Source organism: Strongylocentrotus purpuratus, unplaced genomic scaffold (genome assembly GCF_000002235.5).
Source record: "Strongylocentrotus purpuratus isolate Spur 01 unplaced genomic scaffold, Spur_5.0 spur5_scaffold_7, whole genome shotgun sequence".
In the NCBI taxonomy this organism is placed as follows: Eukaryota; Metazoa; Echinodermata; class Echinoidea; order Camarodonta; family Strongylocentrotidae; genus Strongylocentrotus; species Strongylocentrotus purpuratus.
This window is the reverse complement of record NW_022145613.1, coordinates 17,247,025-17,265,952: the sequence shown is the minus strand read 5'-3', so window position 1 is coordinate 17,265,952 and position 18,928 is coordinate 17,247,025. Positions and strand designations below refer to the sequence as shown.

Genomic DNA, 18,928 nt, shown 5'->3' with positions numbered 1-18,928 from the left:
ACATGGAAACTGACTACTATGTGGCAGAAATATTAACGTAAATGTTTTTTTCTTCTTCTCCTTCTTCTCTAATTTGCAGACCACCGATCAGGAGAGATGTACGCAGGTACTGATGGACCGGACCGGAAGAAAGGTCACCAGAACGGTCATGCTAACCCGGTCAGCAACGGACCAAACTCCCCACAGAGTCCAGCGGCCCAAATGAACTTTGAAAACGGTAAGCACCGGTCAACCCTCGTCTACAAACACATACTTTAATTTGACACTTTACCTCAATTCCTAAAACCTTGAGCAGAGCCTAGATTGACGGTCTCTCGCTGTATCAAATATGAGGAGCTGCTAAAGGACAGAGCATATCGTAGTCTCAAAATGCAGGCACGGTCTCAAGGTGCCATATACTCAGTTAACTTGAACCATGATTGCAGATTAAGTTTAAAAGTCAATCCAAATTATATGCAAAGATTGTTACCCCTTCTCAATCTACAGAGGTTGGAGAGACCCCATTACAGCGTGTGCAGTTCTTGTTGGGTGGTGATGGAGAGGGTCGTCAGAAGGACACTCCACCAGTCTACTCTGAAATGGAAGAGTTGTTTTATGATAAAGAGGGTCGTTTACTCGAATGGAAAGAAACTGCAAGGTGAGCTTCTATCCCCATAATGATGATAACAGTAGATTTAATATCTTTATAATGAGGACAACAAATGTAGTAGAGGACCCAATACAAGATAACAATTATGATAAAATCCCACCCTCTTCAACATGCGGCCAGCCATTATGAACATAATAGGGCTTGGCGGTTATGTACAGTCAAGCCACCATTTTACTCAAACTTACATCCATCTTTTGTTCAATCTTTTATCTATTATTTTCCACATAAAGGGGAAGGGTATGTTGCGGCTCTACGCTCATTAAACATGAATATATGCACATCGTCTCACCAATTAAGAATATATCATTTTCTCCCTTTTTTGCTATTCCTTTCGACAAATCACCAATTATCTTCCCTCTACACTCCATTTCTTTGTCACCCCTCTCTCTCTCTCTCTCTATCTATCTCTTTCCTTCTCTCTTTCTCTCTATCTCTCTGTCTCTCTGTCTCTCTTGATCTCTCTGTCTATCTTTATCTCTCTCCTCTCTCTCACCTCTCTCTCTCTCTCTCTCTCTCTCACCTCTCTCTCTTCGTAGATGGGTGAAGTACGAGGAGAACGTCGAGCACGGGGCCGGCCGTTGGAGTAAGCCTCACGTCGCCACCCTATCCCTTCACAGTCTCTTCGAGCTCAGGAAGTTCATCAGGAACGGTGGGGTCCAACTCGACATGGTGGCAGACGATCTGGAACAAATCATTGGTATGTCTTCAAAATGACAACATTTTAGTCTCAATTTTAGGTTAAGGCATGTATCGGGTGGAATTATAGCCAATGAAACATTTGAGGCTACCCTTGTCAGAAAATGGAACACTATTTAAATGTCTGTCAAAATTATTCTTACATTTCACAACATATATTATAGGCATGTAGATAGTAGGGGTCGACCTGTTGATGTTTTGGATTTATGTCCAGTTGAGTACGGTCAGAGTGCTGTATAATTGTTCTATTAACCCTGTTTGAACCAATTTCGAAACGCAAACAGATTTTAATCTAACTTTATGTTGGTGTCGCTGCTTCTTTTTTTTCGTCACCGTTTACACCATCACCATCTTTTGTTGCTCCCTAAATTTGTTCAGATCTCGCACTGGACAACCTGGTTGCCACAAACGTCTTGGAGGAGGACCAGCGAATCATCGCTCGCGAAGCTCTCCTTACCCGTCATCGTCACCACAAACAGAAGAAGAAGAAGGAGCCCGAAAACAAAGCCTACAACAAAGGTCGCAGAAAAAGCAGCATGTTCCCGGGTATGGACCGCGCCATGTCCGATATCGGCCGCAGCCAATCCACCGGAAACAACACAGTCAGCATGGAACAAGGTACGTGAAGCGGTTTCTTTGCGGTTACTATGCGGTCAAAGACGGTCACATTTTGATCATAAGAGCAGTTTGTGTATGATACAGTTTTAGTTATCATTTTGTAAACCTTAATACATTTCGGCTAAGACTAAATAACATAAATAAATATGAACACCATTGATACATGATACATTTTCACTGCGAATGATTGTCATAATGTAATTGAACATACCCATTTATACAATTCAAGACAGAAAGAGTATAGAATGTGAAAAGTGAAAATCGCAAATTTTCTCGTACTTTGCAGAAGCACAAGAAAAGGATGGAGAGATGAGGAAAAACTCAAGCGCCAATGCTCTGTCGAAGATGCCCGATGGCGCCCGAACCGAGAGCCGAGGGTCTGTCGGCAGAGTCGGCACATCGGACAGCCTCGATCAGAAGGAGAAAGAGGTTAAGAATGAGAAGGTAAGACGATTGATCAGGTCATCATCTAATTATATTTGTCATAATAATGATGAATTAAGTAAGTGGGAACCAGTTTCAATAATTCATTCTCCGTCGATTAAAGCTCTGCGGTCAATCTTCTATAATAGTCCTTACCGAATCCTGACGTAATTCCTGAACATTAGCTAAAACCCCACTGCAACTATAACCCTAACCGTATTTCTTTGACATGATAACGCCCAAAAGCCCGAAGCAAATAATGTTGCAGTAGTAAATGTCAGGTCAGTGTTACTACATGTAATCATGGTTAAATTATTTCGTTCGATATTTCCACACTTTCACATATCTTCCTCAAAATTGTTTCAAGGATAAACATATTTGAAAAGACGGTGAAGAGGATTTATTTGACTGAAATCAACAATGCATTTCAAGAATATTCAACAAATTCATAGTCAATAGGAAACATTGCTGTAATCCAATAAATGCCTATCGACTGGGGTGTCCTCCTGACTCCTCCATCCCATAAGACCCCAGTATTGATAACCTGATGACTCTTTATCCAACCTGAACAGGCGAAGTTCCTTCGTAAGATCCCAGCTGGTGCCGAGGCTTCCAATGTACTCGTGGGCGAAGTCGACTTCGTTGAGAAGCCCATGGTCGCCTTCATCCGCCTCAACGAAGGCAAGGTGTTATCGGAGATTACCGAAGTGCCCATCCCGACCCGTTTCGTCTTCCTACTGCTCGGGCCACCTACAACTGACAAGAAGAAGTACCGTGAAATCGGTCGTTGCATGGCAACCCTTATGACAGACGATGTAAGTTATCAACGAATGCAGTTTTTCTTTTAAGGCGGCGGCGCGCGTCGCAAAACGAGCGGTTACACCCTCCAGGGAAAATTTCTGTTGCCAAATTTTTAAGTTTTAAAGACTTGTCTGAAGATCACAGAAACTAAAAATGCATTTTTTGTTTATTTAAAAATTGTTTGAGACCTCTTTCGGCAAATTGGAAGATCTGAAGACCCCTTTGTGATTTTTTTTTAGCAATGTTGAATTATTTTTGCTGACTTACGAAATTTTTTCAGAAATCCCCAATTATCTGTTTACGATGACAACGGGTTACCAATTCATTGCTATGTGCTCAGTTATTCAGTCCAATCAAAGTCCATTTCTTAGTCGAATTATAGTTTACGTTCTGCTAATATCTGTAGTAGATTTGAAGTTATCAAATGAATCACCAGTACATGAATTGTCTATGTAACGTCTATCTTTTTTATCTCACAGGTCTTCCACGAAGTGGCCTACAAAGCAAGAGACAGGGAAGATCTGCTAGCTGGTCTGGATGAGTTCTTAGAACAGGTCACTGTACTTCCTCCAGGTTAGTAAAACATCATAGCTTTACCTAACTCTACAAACTTTAAGTTCAAGTTATAGTCAATTTCTTTCCCCGATTTGAATAAAATCACAAACACACAAACTGACATATGGACAAGCCTGTAAACAGAAACTATTAATTAGATAATGAGATGCAATACAATTCAAATTGTGGTGGGTAAACAGAGGTCAATTAGCCGGTCGAAGGTCAATCTTTTTTTTTGTAAAGCAATCACCAATATATAAGTATATTGCTTTGTATGTTTTTTAATCAAAATGTCAGTTTTCAGGAATATTTAGTCATTTTGTTGTAAATCTGATTATTTCAAAAAACCTCATAGTACCGTACACAATTCTTTCTGTTTACAACATAAACAACCACTCAAGGATACACTTCTAGGTGTTTCTTTCATAAAGCAATCGCGTGACTATCTTTGAAACCGAAATGATTTATTTGCAAACAGGTACCTGGGATCCTAACATCCGTATCGAGCCTCCCAAGCAGACACTATCCTCTGAAATGAGGAGACAATCTCAGCACTTCACCCATCCAATCGACATCATCAAGGAAGAAGAAGAAGACAAGGTCGAGCTAGCAAGAACAGGAAGGTAACAAACATAAAATAAAACCTTGAAACAGACATGGGGCTTCTCGCATGAAAAAAAGTTCATTAAACGTAGTTCATTGCTCCTCAAATCGCACGCCCTAAATACGCGGTCCTGAGTGGTAGAAAATCAAGTTGCGTTTGGGTATTGAGTTGCGTTTAAATGCAAAGTTCATTAAACGTGATCCATTGCTCATCTCATGGAACGCACGCCCTAAATACGCGATCCTGATTGGCGGAAACTCAAGTTGCGTTTGGGTATTGAGTTGCGTTTAAATGCAAAGTTCATTAAACGTGATCCATTGCTCATCTCATGGAACGCACGTCCTAAATACGCGATCCTGATTGGCGGAAACTCAAGTTGCGTTTGGGTGTTAAGTCGCGTATAAATGCAATTCTGCATGAGGCTCATGTACTCCAAATCACGCGTGTCAACCCCAACCAAAACAACGACTGCCGTCGAAGTTTTCCGAAGACGAGTACACTAGATCAACCCCCTCGACTAATTCCTCTCCGAAAATCAAATACATTTTCAAAAACTTTATGTTATTCGTCGTCCAGCGTAATACTACTACTACTACTAATAATAGCCTAATAGTCCACTCCAAATTGTATTAAACCGAAACGGAAATTCTTTTTGCCCGATTGATCGTGAGCCCGGCAGCCACTGAGCAGCGCCAGATCGACGTTGCTCTATCCCTTATTGTTGAACGCCAAACAAGGTAGCAGCAACTCCCATCTTTTAACGTCTTTTGGTATGAGGCGGCCGAGGTTCGAACCCACGACCTCCCGGTTGTGAGGCGGACGCTCTACTGACTGAGCCAACACATCCCATGGACCTAATGATTTAACCCTCACTAATCTTTCCAATTTGATTCCTCCAGACTATTCGGTGGTCTCATCAACGACATCAAGAAGAAAGCACCCTTCTACTGGAGCGAATATTACCACGCCCTCAACATACAATGTTTGGCCTCCTTCGTCTTCATGTACATCGCCTGCATCACTCCCATCATCACCTTTGGTGGGTTGCTAGGCGATGCCACCGAGGACTATATCGTGAGTATATAAGGGAAAGCCCAAGATTAATTTAAGTCCCAATATACTTTAAAGTCATTCCTCAGACTAAGGGCGGATTCATGTTTTTTGTTTTAAAAAGGGGGATAGGGCACGATATATTGAAAGAGTTCTGGCAAGCACACAATTAAAAGGTGAATATTGGGCCAGTTTTTGATAGGGGTAAATTTGTTATTTTCACACCAAGGGTTTGCTACGTTAGCTTAAAGAAGGGGGTACAGGTCGGTTGTGTCCTCTGATTCCGCCATTCTCAACACCATAGTATCATAAATAGTTGGAGCACTGGTATTATGGTGAAGACTGTCGACTCTGATATGAAAGGTTCCAGGTTCGATCCTTGCTGGGCGCTTACATCCTTTGACAAGGTTTTACTTACCCCAAAATGTCCATCTTGACCCAGAGGTAATGAATAATATAAATCATAACTAGCAATGCTGGGATTAAATATTGATACTGATGTGGCTGCCCTGGGTGAATAAGACCGAATTATTATTATCATTATTATCATGCTAACCCTTTATAGGCGGCCTTTGAGAGTTTGATTGGAGCGGCTATCTGTGGAGTTGTCTATCATATCTTCTCTGGTCAACCTCTCACGATTATTGGTAGTACGGGACCCATCCTCATCTTTGAAACCATCATGTACCAACTCTGCGGGTAAGTGCATGGGCAGCTTCATGATCAATTTGCGGGTTGGATTGCAATGAATACGATGTGGACCTCAGTAAACACCCGGTACTCACCCGGTTCTTGATGTAAAATAAACAAACAAATACCAACTTGCAGAGTATTTGTTGAGATGCATAACCAAAATCAAATACTTTCTTGATACAAGGTGTACTTGGAATTTCATAGCTATCATGCAATGTACGGTGCAACCTTTCTAAAATAAAGCTTTTGTTCAGTATAAATGAAGACGTAGAGGTGTCACGGTCTATATTTGAATATGAACCACACGATCGAGGCTAGTACCCATTTGAACAGACATTCATCTTTATATGCCACTCTCGACCTAGGTTAAGTAATTAGGTACCCGGTATGAAAAACCGAAGTAGTAATAGAAGCTCTTTGTATCCTTGAGAAATCGACGAGAATGAAACCATACTTGTCAGGAAATTACATTACGACGAAATATAAAATCTTGGTCGACTGACGGTGTGTATGGAGTCCGTTTGCCGACGTGAATGGAGTATTATAATTTGGTAAACATATCTAATGAGTGTACGGTTTATTCTCTCTAGATCGTTTGGGATTGATTACATCTCGTTCCGTGTTTGGATCGGGTTCTGGACCTGTGTTATCTGTATCGTGTTGGTTGCTACGGACGCTAGTGCCTTGGTTCGTTACTTCACCCGATTCACCGAAGAAGCCTTCTCTTCTCTCATATCCTTCATCTTCATTGTGGAGGCCTTTGAGAACCTGTTTGAGATCAGCCACGAGTACCCAATCAAGACGTGAGTTATTCAAAAAAAGATGCCAAAATTAAATTTATCCAAAACTAAAACATCAATAATGCTAAATATATTACTCATTGCGGATATAGTATCGAAAATAATATCGCTAGTGACATTCGTTTGTCTAAAACATCAAATTTGTCTTATAACATTTTTGTTTTGAATTTCCTTAATACGATTGGAAAAATTTGACGTTGTGAATTGCCATCAGAGCATCGTAATAGGCCTGCGCAGACTTGTGGTTATTTCTTTAAAAAATTAGATGAGATTCAAATTGCTGTCTAATATTGTGACTTCGGAACATTTTTTTCTTTTAATCCGTCGTTCTAGGTATTAAGTGAATGGTTCGCTTAATTATTTAGTATTTAATTACTGGGCATTGTGTTAGATTATGCTTACAAATTAAGCACCTCATGTATAGTGGAACAATGTAACATTAGATCATCTTACTTTGTCACGGCTTTCGAGATTTTTTTTTTCGGGACGAAAACTGTACAAACAATACTAATATCCTTAATAGAATGCTATTATAGATTGTGTTGATGTCAATAATAACACATTTTCTTTCCTTTTTTTCCAATCCCATTTTTTCTCGACTGTTGACAACCACAATCCACGTTCGTCTTCTATACGACCACCAATGTCAACTTCCTCCACCCCCTCGTCATTGCTCTCATCGCACGCAGTCATGTGAAACTGGGCGAGTACTTCGAAGAGCACTCCACGAACGTTACCGACATGTGCATGTGCGAGTACGAGAACGAGACCATCGATCCCGCCATGTACAACTGGACAGAAAAACTCACCGAGGAGGACTGCAAGACCGTCAACGGGACCCTTGTCGGAGACTGTGAAACCCATCACGAAGCTGTCCCGGATGTGTTCTTGTTCTCTTGCGCCCTCTTCTTTGGCACCTTCGTCCTCTCCTACGCCCTCAAGAACTTCCGCAACGCCAACTTCTTCCCCACCAAGGTAAAGATTGCCAAAGAATTGGCAAACGTTTGATAAGTTCTTGTTACAATATTGGAGACTAAATTTTTGGTTGGTTGAAACTATTTTCTTCTTAATATCCTCGACATTGTATCACTTGTGCAGTTTTTTTTTTTTACTTGAACCGTTTCCTTCAAAGTCTATTACAATAAGACGTCAGTTTGATTTCGTTACGTTGAAAAGCAAAACAATCTCGTCCTAAGGATTACAACATCAAAAGCCTAGATCTACCAAAACTATAAATATCATAAACTTCTTGTCCCACTCTTTGAGTTTTATATATTATTTCCCCCACTTTATTTTTCATAAGGTTTCAGCATGTCAACATTTTGGCCACACAACTTACTGAATAATAGAACTGTTCCTGCTCCTATGGCGTAAATGAAGATAACTGTAATTTGCAGTATCATTATAGGTATAACGCTAGCCCTAACCAAACCTAACCCATAACGTCACAGTAACGTCCATTTCGTCATTCCAGTATCCCCTCAACGTCGCAGTAACGTCGCAGTAACATCACATTTTTGACGGGTTTTCTCATGCACAGGTTCGCTACATCATCAGTGACTTTGGAGTCTTCATGGCTTTCCTGGCTATGACTGGAATTGATATCTGGGTCGGCATCCCCACCCCCAAGCTCACTGTACCAGATACATTCAGGGTATGTATCACCACTTCTTTTACCTATAGCACCAGGGTGGCATCAGGATTATGTAGGAAAAGGGGGGGGGGTACAATTCTGAAACGATAAAGATTGAAAGACAAAAGTGTGTACAAATTCTAGGGTGACACAATGATACGTTTAGGAGACACATTTCATTCTCTGTACTTACGGCATTCCTGGTTTGGTTTTTAAATGAAGCGCGGTAGTTCTACAGTCATGTAATGATCATTAGCGCGATACAGAAGAAGCCACATTGTTATCATTATAAGAACTGATATCGTTGTTATCTTCGTTAAATTGAGTACCAAATATGAACCTATTTATTGTTTTAGGTACATCATTAGTTATCTAACACTCTTTCATATAGTTTCATTTGCCCTTGCAATAAACGACCACGTTTTTTTTTACCCTAATGTTTTAAAGTTAGAAGTAATCTTATTCATGTCGGTTCTGTCTCACCATGCTTAGCCTACCCGCGCAGACCGTGGATGGGTCATCCCTCTCTTCAACAACCCATGGTGGACTTACTTCGCAGCCATCGTCCCGGCCCTTCTCTGTTCCATCCTCATCTTCATGGACCAACAGATCACTGCCGTCATCGTCAACCGTCGAGAGAACAAACTTAAGGTAATAACGACCAGGGTGTCATTCATGGATGATACGTTTAATTTGGAATTATGATACAGTCAATGATAAATGATGATGGTGATGATAAGAATATTGATGATGATGATGATGATAGTGATGATGATGGTAAACATAACAATTATGATGACTATGACGTTGCTGATGATGGTGATTGATAGATCAAGTTGAGGATATATTCATCAACACATACATTTGAGAAATAAGATGAATATCGCTAATTATTATCATGATTATGATGAAGATCTATGAAACTCACTCAGGATATTATCACGGTATCAAATAAATCAATGGTGTATCAAAGTAGAAATTTCCTCAATTAAATGACAACTTTTGATTCTCTTCCTGGAAAATACAGAAAGGATTCGGCTACCATCTCGATCTGCTCGTCATCGCCATCCTCCTCTTCGTCATGTCCGTGCTTGGTATGCCCTGGTTCGTCGCCGCTACCGTTCTCTCCATCAACCACGTCGACAGCTTGCGTGTCATGTCCGATACCACCATCCCCGGAGAACCCCCTAAGGTCGTAGGATGCAGGTACGATCACGTCCGGGTCAAGCGTTCTCTTCACTAAATGGGTGGTGCGGGATGATGCCGAAGAATTTCTGTCAAACAAACCGTTCTTTTAACAATTAGTTAAGATTTGGGTTTAAAAGAGTACGACTGTGCCTCCTTACATCGGTCGGGAGAGAAGGGGGGGGGGGGAGAGAGAGAGAGAGAAGGGAAGAGTGGGATATGGATGAATATAGAAAAAAAATGGATAAGGAGATATGAATAGGAAATACAATAACAAGAGAGAAGAAAGAAAGGGGACATTTTTTTTTGACATTTCATATCTTGTTTACATTTTGGGAATTATTCACTATTCATTATGTCAACGCGACTCTTCTATTTTCTTTTTGGTTTGATTCTCTAGGGAGCAGCGTATTACAGGTATCCTTGTGTTTGCCATGATCGGTATATCCAGTCTGCTGACTTCAGTTCTTAAGGTAAGGACCTTGGCTTTCACTTCACCATGTAAAACATGAACATATTGCAATAGAACAGGTTGAATTCGATCATAGTAAGGCAAGGTATTTTACCGACATCGCTACCATTTGTATATGTTCAATTGCGCGACCCGTTGGTAAAGGCTTAAATAAAGTGATTTCCGGCTCCAGTACCCAAACATCGTCACGCGCGCGTCTTGTAGTTGGTGATGCATTGTGGGACATGGCTGTCGACACATCTGGACATTACGAGCAGCAGATGGCAGTCCACGTGAATCTAAAAACGTGTCAATAGAATATGTTGCCTTTAAGCCCTCTATATTAATTATATTCTATGTTGACAGTAATCTTTAAATATATAAGAGAGGATGATTTCAGACATTGCCGGAATGTAAGTGCAACATCTGCATGTAAATCAAACCATTACAGAATATTCTACTATATTGTATCTTTTAGCACAGGATTAACCTCTTTTCCGAATTAGCCCGAAAAAAGGGAGGGCTCAGTCTAATTATACATGATTTATAGTGACATAGATCTCGAACAATATCTCCTTAGTAGAATATGAAAAAATTTGTTGTAAATTTCTAAAAACTTATCATCTACCTTCATGTCTTTTTCCTCAGTTCATCCCCATGCCCGTACTCTTTGGTGTCTTCTTGTATATGGGTATCTCATCTCTGCGTGGCGTACAGGTATGTGTGTGGATTTCTCTTGCTATGGCGGGGACGAGGGAGGGGGGGGGGGTAATTCCCCCGTGACGTCATTAAACCATCGGGGAAGCTGATAAACAAGAGGCCATTTTACATAATCAACCAAAGTTGTTTGGAAGACACCGTTTATGGACAGTTTTGAACAGTGAATTCAATTTAAATAACAAACAAAACAAACAAACTTTAAAACTTAAACAAATTAAAAATTTGAAACTAGTTTTCAAACTTTAAACTAATTTTGTTAACTTTTAAACATTTTTTTAACTTTTAAACTAATTTTTAAACTTTTAAACTAAAAAACTGATTTTTCTTTTCTTCAGTTCGTGGACCGTATGATGTTGTACCTGATCCCAGCCAAACATCAGCCTGACTATGTCTATCTGCGTCATGTCAAGCTATGGAGGGTCCATCTCTTCACACTGGTCCAACTCACCTGCCTGGTCCTGCTCTGGCTCATCAAGACATCCAAGGCTTCCATCGTCTTCCCTCTCATGGTAGGTCCTTACCGTCACCATCGTCGAACTCGAACACGGTCAATAATATTGAATGAATTGCCAATCAGGAGTTTCATATGATTGCGCATGCGATAACTCGATCCTGGGCGAGACCAGAAGCTTTCGCATATTTCATAAGAAGTCCGCGAGTGGTCAATTTATGTTCCATGACGCAAAATTATATGATTTCACATTATAATTAAAATGTCTATTACCCGAACTTATTTGTTGTGGCATAGTTAGGCCTAAGGGGTACAGGGGCACTTGCTCCACCCGAATGGAATGGCGAACAAAGGAAAAGGAGATGACTGTGTGAAAAAGATCTTAAGAAAGAAAATTTAAGAACCAGGGAGAATTCAACGTGAATTTAATTCCCTTCATTCAAATTGTCTTGTTCTGTCACATTTCATCCACTAAATTAGACCGCCCATGCTATATCTGTAAGACAGTATTTTATACCGTTATAACCATCACCTACCTCTTTCTCCCTACCCCAGGTATTGGCTGTTGTGTTTGTTCGTAAACTCCTGGAATTCGTCTTCACTCAATACGAACTGAATGTACTTGATGACGTCATCCCTGAGAGTCAGAAGCGCGCCAAGGATGATGAGGAAAAACATCTCGAGGATCAACGCGAGCAGGTAAGTCACGTGACCCATCTCTTTAAATCGTCGTCTTATTCCTCTTCCTCCTAACTGCTCCTCTTCTTATTATTATTATTCTGCTTCTCCCCATTCTTCTTATTCTTCTCCTTCTCCTTTTTCTTCTTCTTCTTCTTCTTCTTCTTCTTCTTCTTCTTCTTCTTCTTCTTATCTTTCTGCTTCTTCTCATTATTCCTATACCTTCATTAGATTTTTTTCCTGCTGTCTTCTTTCTCTTCATCTTCAAGTGAAAGTATCAATTGCTTTAAAACAGGAGGTTTACTTGAGATTATTTGGTCAGTGAAATTAGCATAAAAGGCAATTTTCCCCGTCTATTTACTACTTTACGGGGCAAGTACTGAACTTTAAATCAATTTAATAAGTACCCGATAAAGAGCTTGAAGAATCGAGGTTATATCTGATTGAATATTGCTGTTATTTATTCAAAGACACATGACCATTTATTTTCTTTAAATAATTCGGAGAAGGAATTTCATATATCATAGTCGAAATGCATAACGAGTTGGCCTTAGTTTACACAGTGCCTCAACAAATTATAGTTTCAGCTAATTTTATAGAGTTTTTATTGTTCTATCCCTTCGAAAAGGAGTCATTCTGTTCTGATTATAAAGGTTTAATCAAAGGCCATTGGAAAAATCTCGACAAATACAATGTCATGCAGTAAGTACGAATTTGTGAATCATCTTCCGGTTTGTATTCCGGTCGACCTAACTGTTCCCAAGTTTTATAGTCTTACACATTGGTTATCAATCATCAGTGAGTTACGTGTTGAATGTCAGGAATCTTTGGAGTCCGCTTAATGTTTTCATTTTTCGTCTTAACTGTTTATTTTGTGTGGAATACTAAACCTATTAATCGTTCTAACATCGTCGTTGGGGTCGTATGTATGTGGTTTATTTTTAATCACAGGTGACCCGTGCTCGTACCGGTACACTCACCATCGCTCTGGAGAGCGGTCAGACACTGACCGTGCCCGCGGAGAAGGTCACGTACAACCCACGTGACTCGGAACCGAACTCTGACTTTGAGACGGCCAAGGCACTCAGCAAGCTCAGCGGATCACCGCTACCAACGGTTCGCAACCGGTATGCACTCATAGAAGAACGGGAAGAAAAGCTGTAATATCTTCCTTGCATGCTCAGATGAGAAACCTGCATGACCCGGATGTCTTCATCCCGCATGAACTTTAACCTATAGTTTCGTCATCCATCCATCCATTCATCCTTGAAATAAAAAACCATGACTAAATCATTAACAAGTCTATGACTTGAACAACCAGTGAATTATTGTACTGATTGTTTTGTGTTTGTTTTTGTTTGGTTTGTGATGTACACACTATACACAGAATGCACGAAATATGAGTTGTATTGAACTAATACTGATATCACACATTATGTGCTAATGACTGAAATATATGCACTAAAATCTTTCGAACTGAAAATACTGAAATACTGCATGTTTAACCTTATCGTATTGTGCATTTACATACGCATTTCGATTAAGTGGCACCATTTACTTCGATGTTTGCTCATATAGTAGAAAATACTTTCATCAATATTTGTTGTTATACTATTATTATTTTCTGCGAATCTGAAGCAATTGTGCGGCATGTGCATGCATTAGTTGAAGACCGTTGTTTGAATAAGGCATATTAACAAAAAACCGACCCCAAAATCTTGAAATCTAGGCTTCGAAATGAGAGATATTAATATTTTAATTCTTGTAAAGAAAGTGCGTGGAATGACACCTACCTACGTTAACAAATAGATCATGTCTAAAGATTGATTGTAGATGTGGATAACACATAATGCACGGTGGAGGGACCATGTAAAAACGGAACTAGGCACTGATTTTGACACTTCTGTTTGCACCCAATTACATTTACAGTCGCGCGGCGTCTAAAACAATCAAGGATCCTGAAGCGAATCCGGGAGCGAACACCGAAGAAGGAATCGACCTCCCCAGTGGTACCGGTACCTCAAGTTTCGGTGTTCAGGCTGACATGGACGATACGCGATTTTAAAGAAAGAGAGACATAACAAAAATCCCTGCTGAAATGGAGGTGCTTTCAAGTTTGTTGTTGACTATTCTCTGGTGTTAACCTGAAATCCACGGTTTAAAAGATCGTGTTAGAATGTACTTCTGGATTCACATGTTGGCTTTGGTATTTGGTGTAATATAGATGCCCCAACACCCCCCCCCCCCCCCTCCCCACAAGAAAAGTAAAAACATAGGTTGATCTAACACCAAAGTTCTTGGTCTACATTTGGCTACATTTGATGATAACACCATCCAAAATTCTTTTCAATTTTCATCTCAATACCGACTAAATCCTAGCAATCTAGCAAGATGGCAGACTGTTGTGTGTTGTTCAATTTGATTTTACACCAGACTTCAGGAAAAAAACACCCTACTTGAAATCACCCTAAATATGATTACATTAATCATATCCTGATCAATGCGAGTTCTCCAGAAGTCGAAGGATAATAACGACTATCAAAGTCGATTGGATTTGAATTAGATTAATCAATAAATGGTATATTCTTTTCTTCCGGATTATCTCGTTGAAAAAAATAGCATATCAAGTGCAGTATCATGTGTTTCGTGATTTTGTATTCTTATTTGAATTCACAAATTAATTGAATTTCACACTATTTCGGCTTCCATGTTAATCAAATATTGTATTCATTTTAATTTCATTTCACTCGTGTGTGAAATCATATTTATCGCCACTTCGCTATATCAGAAAAAAAAGAAGCATTTATTGAATTTGGAAACGGTATTCATGTGGTTATACTACTATGGCGTTTAGTTTGTTTTAGATATTCGAAATGACATGAAATATGGTGTGTGCTTTGTGCGTAGATATCCGTTTTGTGAAATAATTATATTTGCCTTTCTCTCAATTCATATGACGTATAACGGATGAAATTTTAAATTTGTTAACGAGTCACTAACTTCTCTGCGCGATCTTCATGTTCATGTTTTTCTCGTGTAAATATTCACCAGCACAAAATAAAAATGTCAAGAACAAAATTTCACGCCGTGATACTATGCAAAAAGATGACATTGTATGTATAATGAAATTTAATGAATTCACGTGTGTATTGAGTCTTTCTTATGATTAGTCTTTCAAAGCAATTTAAAACAAATTCAATAATGAATGCAATGCTATATTTTTCTATTTCTATTTGATGATTTTGTGAGTTACGAAACATAAATGCCAATGTCTTTCTGAAGATTTGTTTTAGAATTGTCCATGATTAAAACATTCATTCCAATACACTACTTGAATACTTTAAATACATGTAACATTCATCTTCCATAGTGATTTTAAGGTGCTGAGTACAATAAATGTTTTATTTTGCAATATTTTGAATAAAATGTGCTGCAGTAAACCAGAATTGAATCATGAATTGATTTTCAACAAATAATGCACTTCAGAGCAGTTGCAATTGTAATTATAGAATGATAAAAGCGGAATAATTTAATTTGTATTAGATAGCTTTACCGTTTTTAATGATCATTAACGTTTTTAACTTATTTCTCTCATTAATCTTGTTGGCCCATACCCATTAATGTCATTATTTGCTTTTACTGTCGAAGTATATTTTCTATTTGCTCGGTGATATTATTTTAGTAGTATACCGTATGGTTTTAGCTGTCTTGAAATATTCGCTTTTTACCCATGTTTTCTATGTTTACCAATAATGTTTGCTTTATCGAGAAAATTACACTTCCAATAAGTGCCTTGTTTATGATTTTTGTAGATATTTTATCGAACGAAATCAAAATTCTTAAAAGTGAAATTGACCTCATGGTCCTAAAAGTAAAATTGAAATCATTAGAAATATATATTTGTTCTCTTATACGTAAATATGTATGTTGCATTGTATACATTTGAGATGATAGTATGGCTAAAAGTGGTATTCATGGAACTTTTTAGAGTAACTGATTGTTTGATGGTAAACCGATTTTAAGATGAAATAATATTTGGTCCTGCATCGCTCATTTTAAGGTTATGTATATGCACTGTTGATAAATGTATGTTTCTTTTTTTATTACTAAATGTATTTGAACGCTCAAAGATACCTTAATTTCTGTAATGAATATCGTGATGTTTGAGAGTGTGACCGTAAGCTAAATTAGTGTTAACATTAAAGTATTGGAAACGGTGAATGGAGATAAATATGTGAAGATTAAATGAAATAAAAAAACATTTTAAGAGATTATTTTACCTTTTTTTGGTACAAAATATTTGTATTATAGCAAAAAGCAAGCGATGGAATGTTGAGGGGTAGGTGTTACGCAGTAAATTGCTGGATGCGAATATCAGCAATTTTAAATGTGTTTAGTGACATTTCTTAACTTTTTTTTTTACTATTCTATAATTGTACACAGTCCACACCTCTCACGTTATAGTGAACAATTTGATGCATGTTGAAATAATGTAACATAATTCCGTTATTACAAAACTTTACGTTTTTCTGGCGCCGCAAAGGGGATATCAAGGTGGAGCTTTGAATTTGAGTGGTAAGTGGTATATGTTTGGCGCTTATGTCGTAAGCGGGCTTACAGTAAAAAGACAACCCCTGGTCTTCTTTGTATTCTTGTACGATTAGTGAGTCTTTATTTTTACAGCAATTAAAGAGGCATTGATAAAACAAAATAATGAGCGAACGATTTCATGTACTTTGTTTGTGGCGGGTCCTGTTTGTTCTAAGAGACAGAGAAAGTCACATAAAAAAGGAAATAGAGGGAGGGAGAGAGCGAGAGAAAGGGCGAGAGGAGGAAAGATAGAGAGAGAGAGAGAGAGAGAGAGAGAGAAAAGTGATAGGCACAATGTGTGTGTGTGTGTGTGTGTGTGTGTGTGTTTGCGCGTGAGAGAGAGAGGGGGAGAATGAGATCGCCAAAAGGGAATGGAGGGGAAAATAAAAATATAGGAACAGATGGCAGTGGTTATAGCCCCTCATACCCCCTTCTTTCGCCCCCTCCTCTCTCTCCCTCTTTCTCTCTCTCTCCTTCTCTCTCTCTTCCACTCGATGTATTTGTCTATGGTATATGGGGTGCCCCATCTCAGTGGTACACCACTGTGGAAAACAAATAAGTTTGCTTCCAGAAAACTGTAACAGATGCAAGCTCAAATTAAATACAAATTGTAAACCACGAATTTATACAAAAACTGCCAACATAGGCTTTTAATACAAAATACAAAAAAGAGATCAATTCCTAATCCACACAATATCCGCCATTTGCTGTTTTATTAATTGTGCACCATTGAAAATAGCAAGAAGAAATAGGCCTATTATGGTAAGTCGTGGACAGACAACCCCGATGACATATTTCATAAAGAATTCTACCATTGCGCCCAACGAAATACAAAATATAAAGGCTACATTAAACAAAAAGATAAAATATCAAATAGTCCTCATGCATAATTCACGTCATTAAGAGCCAACAGATAATATGAATTTCCATAGGCCGCTTCCAAAAGCGTATAATTCCAACAAGTTATACAATAATATTAAGGTGGTCTCAAAAGGGATTGTTAATATTGCGTTATTGCATTGATGCAAACATACACACAAAATTAGAAATTCAAAAATATACGTTATAAAATACGGACATAATGATTAAAACATTAACGAGTGAATCTATCAATCAGGGTTTAAAAAAAACATTTAGTACCTGTGGACGGGACAGTTAAAATCGACAGTTTGATGGAATGGTAACAAGATAAGACAAATGGAGAGAAGGTGGAAAATACCATAGACGAAAAGTAACATGGAACAATGAGACAAGCATAATGTACATTATAACTATACAGACATTTATATCGTGGTGAAATTAACGCACTCATATTTTCTAGGACAAAATCGGTTCCCTTTATTTAGAGTACTTGAAAGACAAAGTTTCTGACACATTCAATATGTTTTTCCCAAACTCTTTTAAATGTGTGATTAATCATAAATTCTAAAGATAATTTTTGCATGACGTCATACAAATTAAAACAGGACTTACCATTTGGGGGCGTATCAGTGACATATTATGTAGCTATGGGGATACAGAGGCATACGTGCTCAATTCAAAATAGAATTGACAATTGACACATGCTTATGCCACTGCTATACCAAGCGCTGATCAGTCATACGAAGTAAACAACAACAAAACAAAATAAAACAAAACAAAGCAAAGATGACGAAGAGACAGCCCAGCTCATGACAAGCTTAATTTTGTTGAATCATTCTATAATTGTTTCACCCTCTCCTCCCCCATTCTGCCTCAAAATCATCACTAAGCATATACCTCGTGTTTTTAGTTTTGCTATTGACACAAATAAAATTGTCGTAGAATCTAACGAATTGGCCATGCATTTGAAAATTACTCCATAGAGAGTGTATGATGATATGAAAGTAAGAAAATACATATTGAAAGAAAGATTATGAAATTACTGAAAAACGAACAAAAAAACACTGGGTAATCGAGATATTAGAAAATGGAATCCGTTGTATGCATATCGGTGCTGGTGGTTTACGGAACATGTCATATTGCTGCAAGTTTTCGTAAAAAATAAGCAAAAAAGCAATGTTTACTGGTCCAAACAACCATTCCATTGCATGATAAATAATTCAAAATGACCTGGAATGTTTAAGATTACCTAAAGACGAAATCCATGCTCACTTTTCGCAAACTCTAGTAGAAAAGGCTGATCATTTCTTTACCCGGAGTTCTTATTATATTTTATTTTTATCGTCATTATTTGTACCTGAGTTTGTTTGCCAGATATAATCAGAACCCGAGGTGAAACTGATGATGATGATAATAATCATCAATCTCGATTTAAGCCCCTCTAAAGTGTTGGGAGCTCCACAAATTTCA

General features: G+C 38.5%; 1 protein-coding gene across 5 annotated transcripts in view; it reads left to right on the top strand.

Moving 5' to 3' along the window:
* Positions 1-16,718, top strand: part of LOC580912 (sodium bicarbonate cotransporter 3) — a 57,774-nt gene extending 41,056 nt beyond the window's left edge. For 4 of the 5 annotated variants that reach the window (XM_003728845.3, XM_780940.5, XM_011664717.2 and 1 more), the window contains 21 exons: positions 80-217; positions 487-637; positions 1,186-1,346; positions 1,724-1,963; positions 2,250-2,407; positions 2,959-3,201; positions 3,667-3,760; positions 4,221-4,365; positions 5,246-5,420; positions 5,962-6,095; positions 6,680-6,892; positions 7,579-7,864; positions 8,430-8,543; positions 9,015-9,173; positions 9,550-9,728; positions 10,108-10,180; positions 10,807-10,875; positions 11,214-11,387; positions 11,885-12,028; positions 12,959-13,134; positions 13,937-16,718. In XM_003728845.3, the coding sequence (XP_003728893.2) occupies positions 80-217; positions 487-637; positions 1,186-1,346; positions 1,724-1,963; positions 2,250-2,407; positions 2,959-3,201; positions 3,667-3,760; positions 4,221-4,365; positions 5,246-5,420; positions 5,962-6,095; positions 6,680-6,892; positions 7,579-7,864; positions 8,430-8,543; positions 9,015-9,173; positions 9,550-9,728; positions 10,108-10,180; positions 10,807-10,875; positions 11,214-11,387; positions 11,885-12,028; positions 12,959-13,134; positions 13,937-14,072 (3,362 nt within the window). In that variant the 3' untranslated portion in view covers positions 14,073-16,718. Of the gene's footprint in view, positions 1-79; positions 218-486; positions 638-1,185; positions 1,347-1,723; positions 1,964-2,249; positions 2,408-2,958; positions 3,202-3,666; positions 3,761-4,220; positions 4,366-5,245; positions 5,421-5,961; positions 6,096-6,679; positions 6,893-7,578; positions 7,865-8,429; positions 8,544-9,014; positions 9,174-9,549; positions 9,729-10,107; positions 10,181-10,806; positions 10,876-11,213; positions 11,388-11,884; positions 12,029-12,635; positions 12,710-12,958; positions 13,135-13,936 lie in introns of all 5 variants that reach the window. The other variant, XM_003728844.3, reaches the window with a different exon arrangement.
* The last annotated feature ends 2,210 nt before the right edge of the window (positions 16,719-18,928 follow it).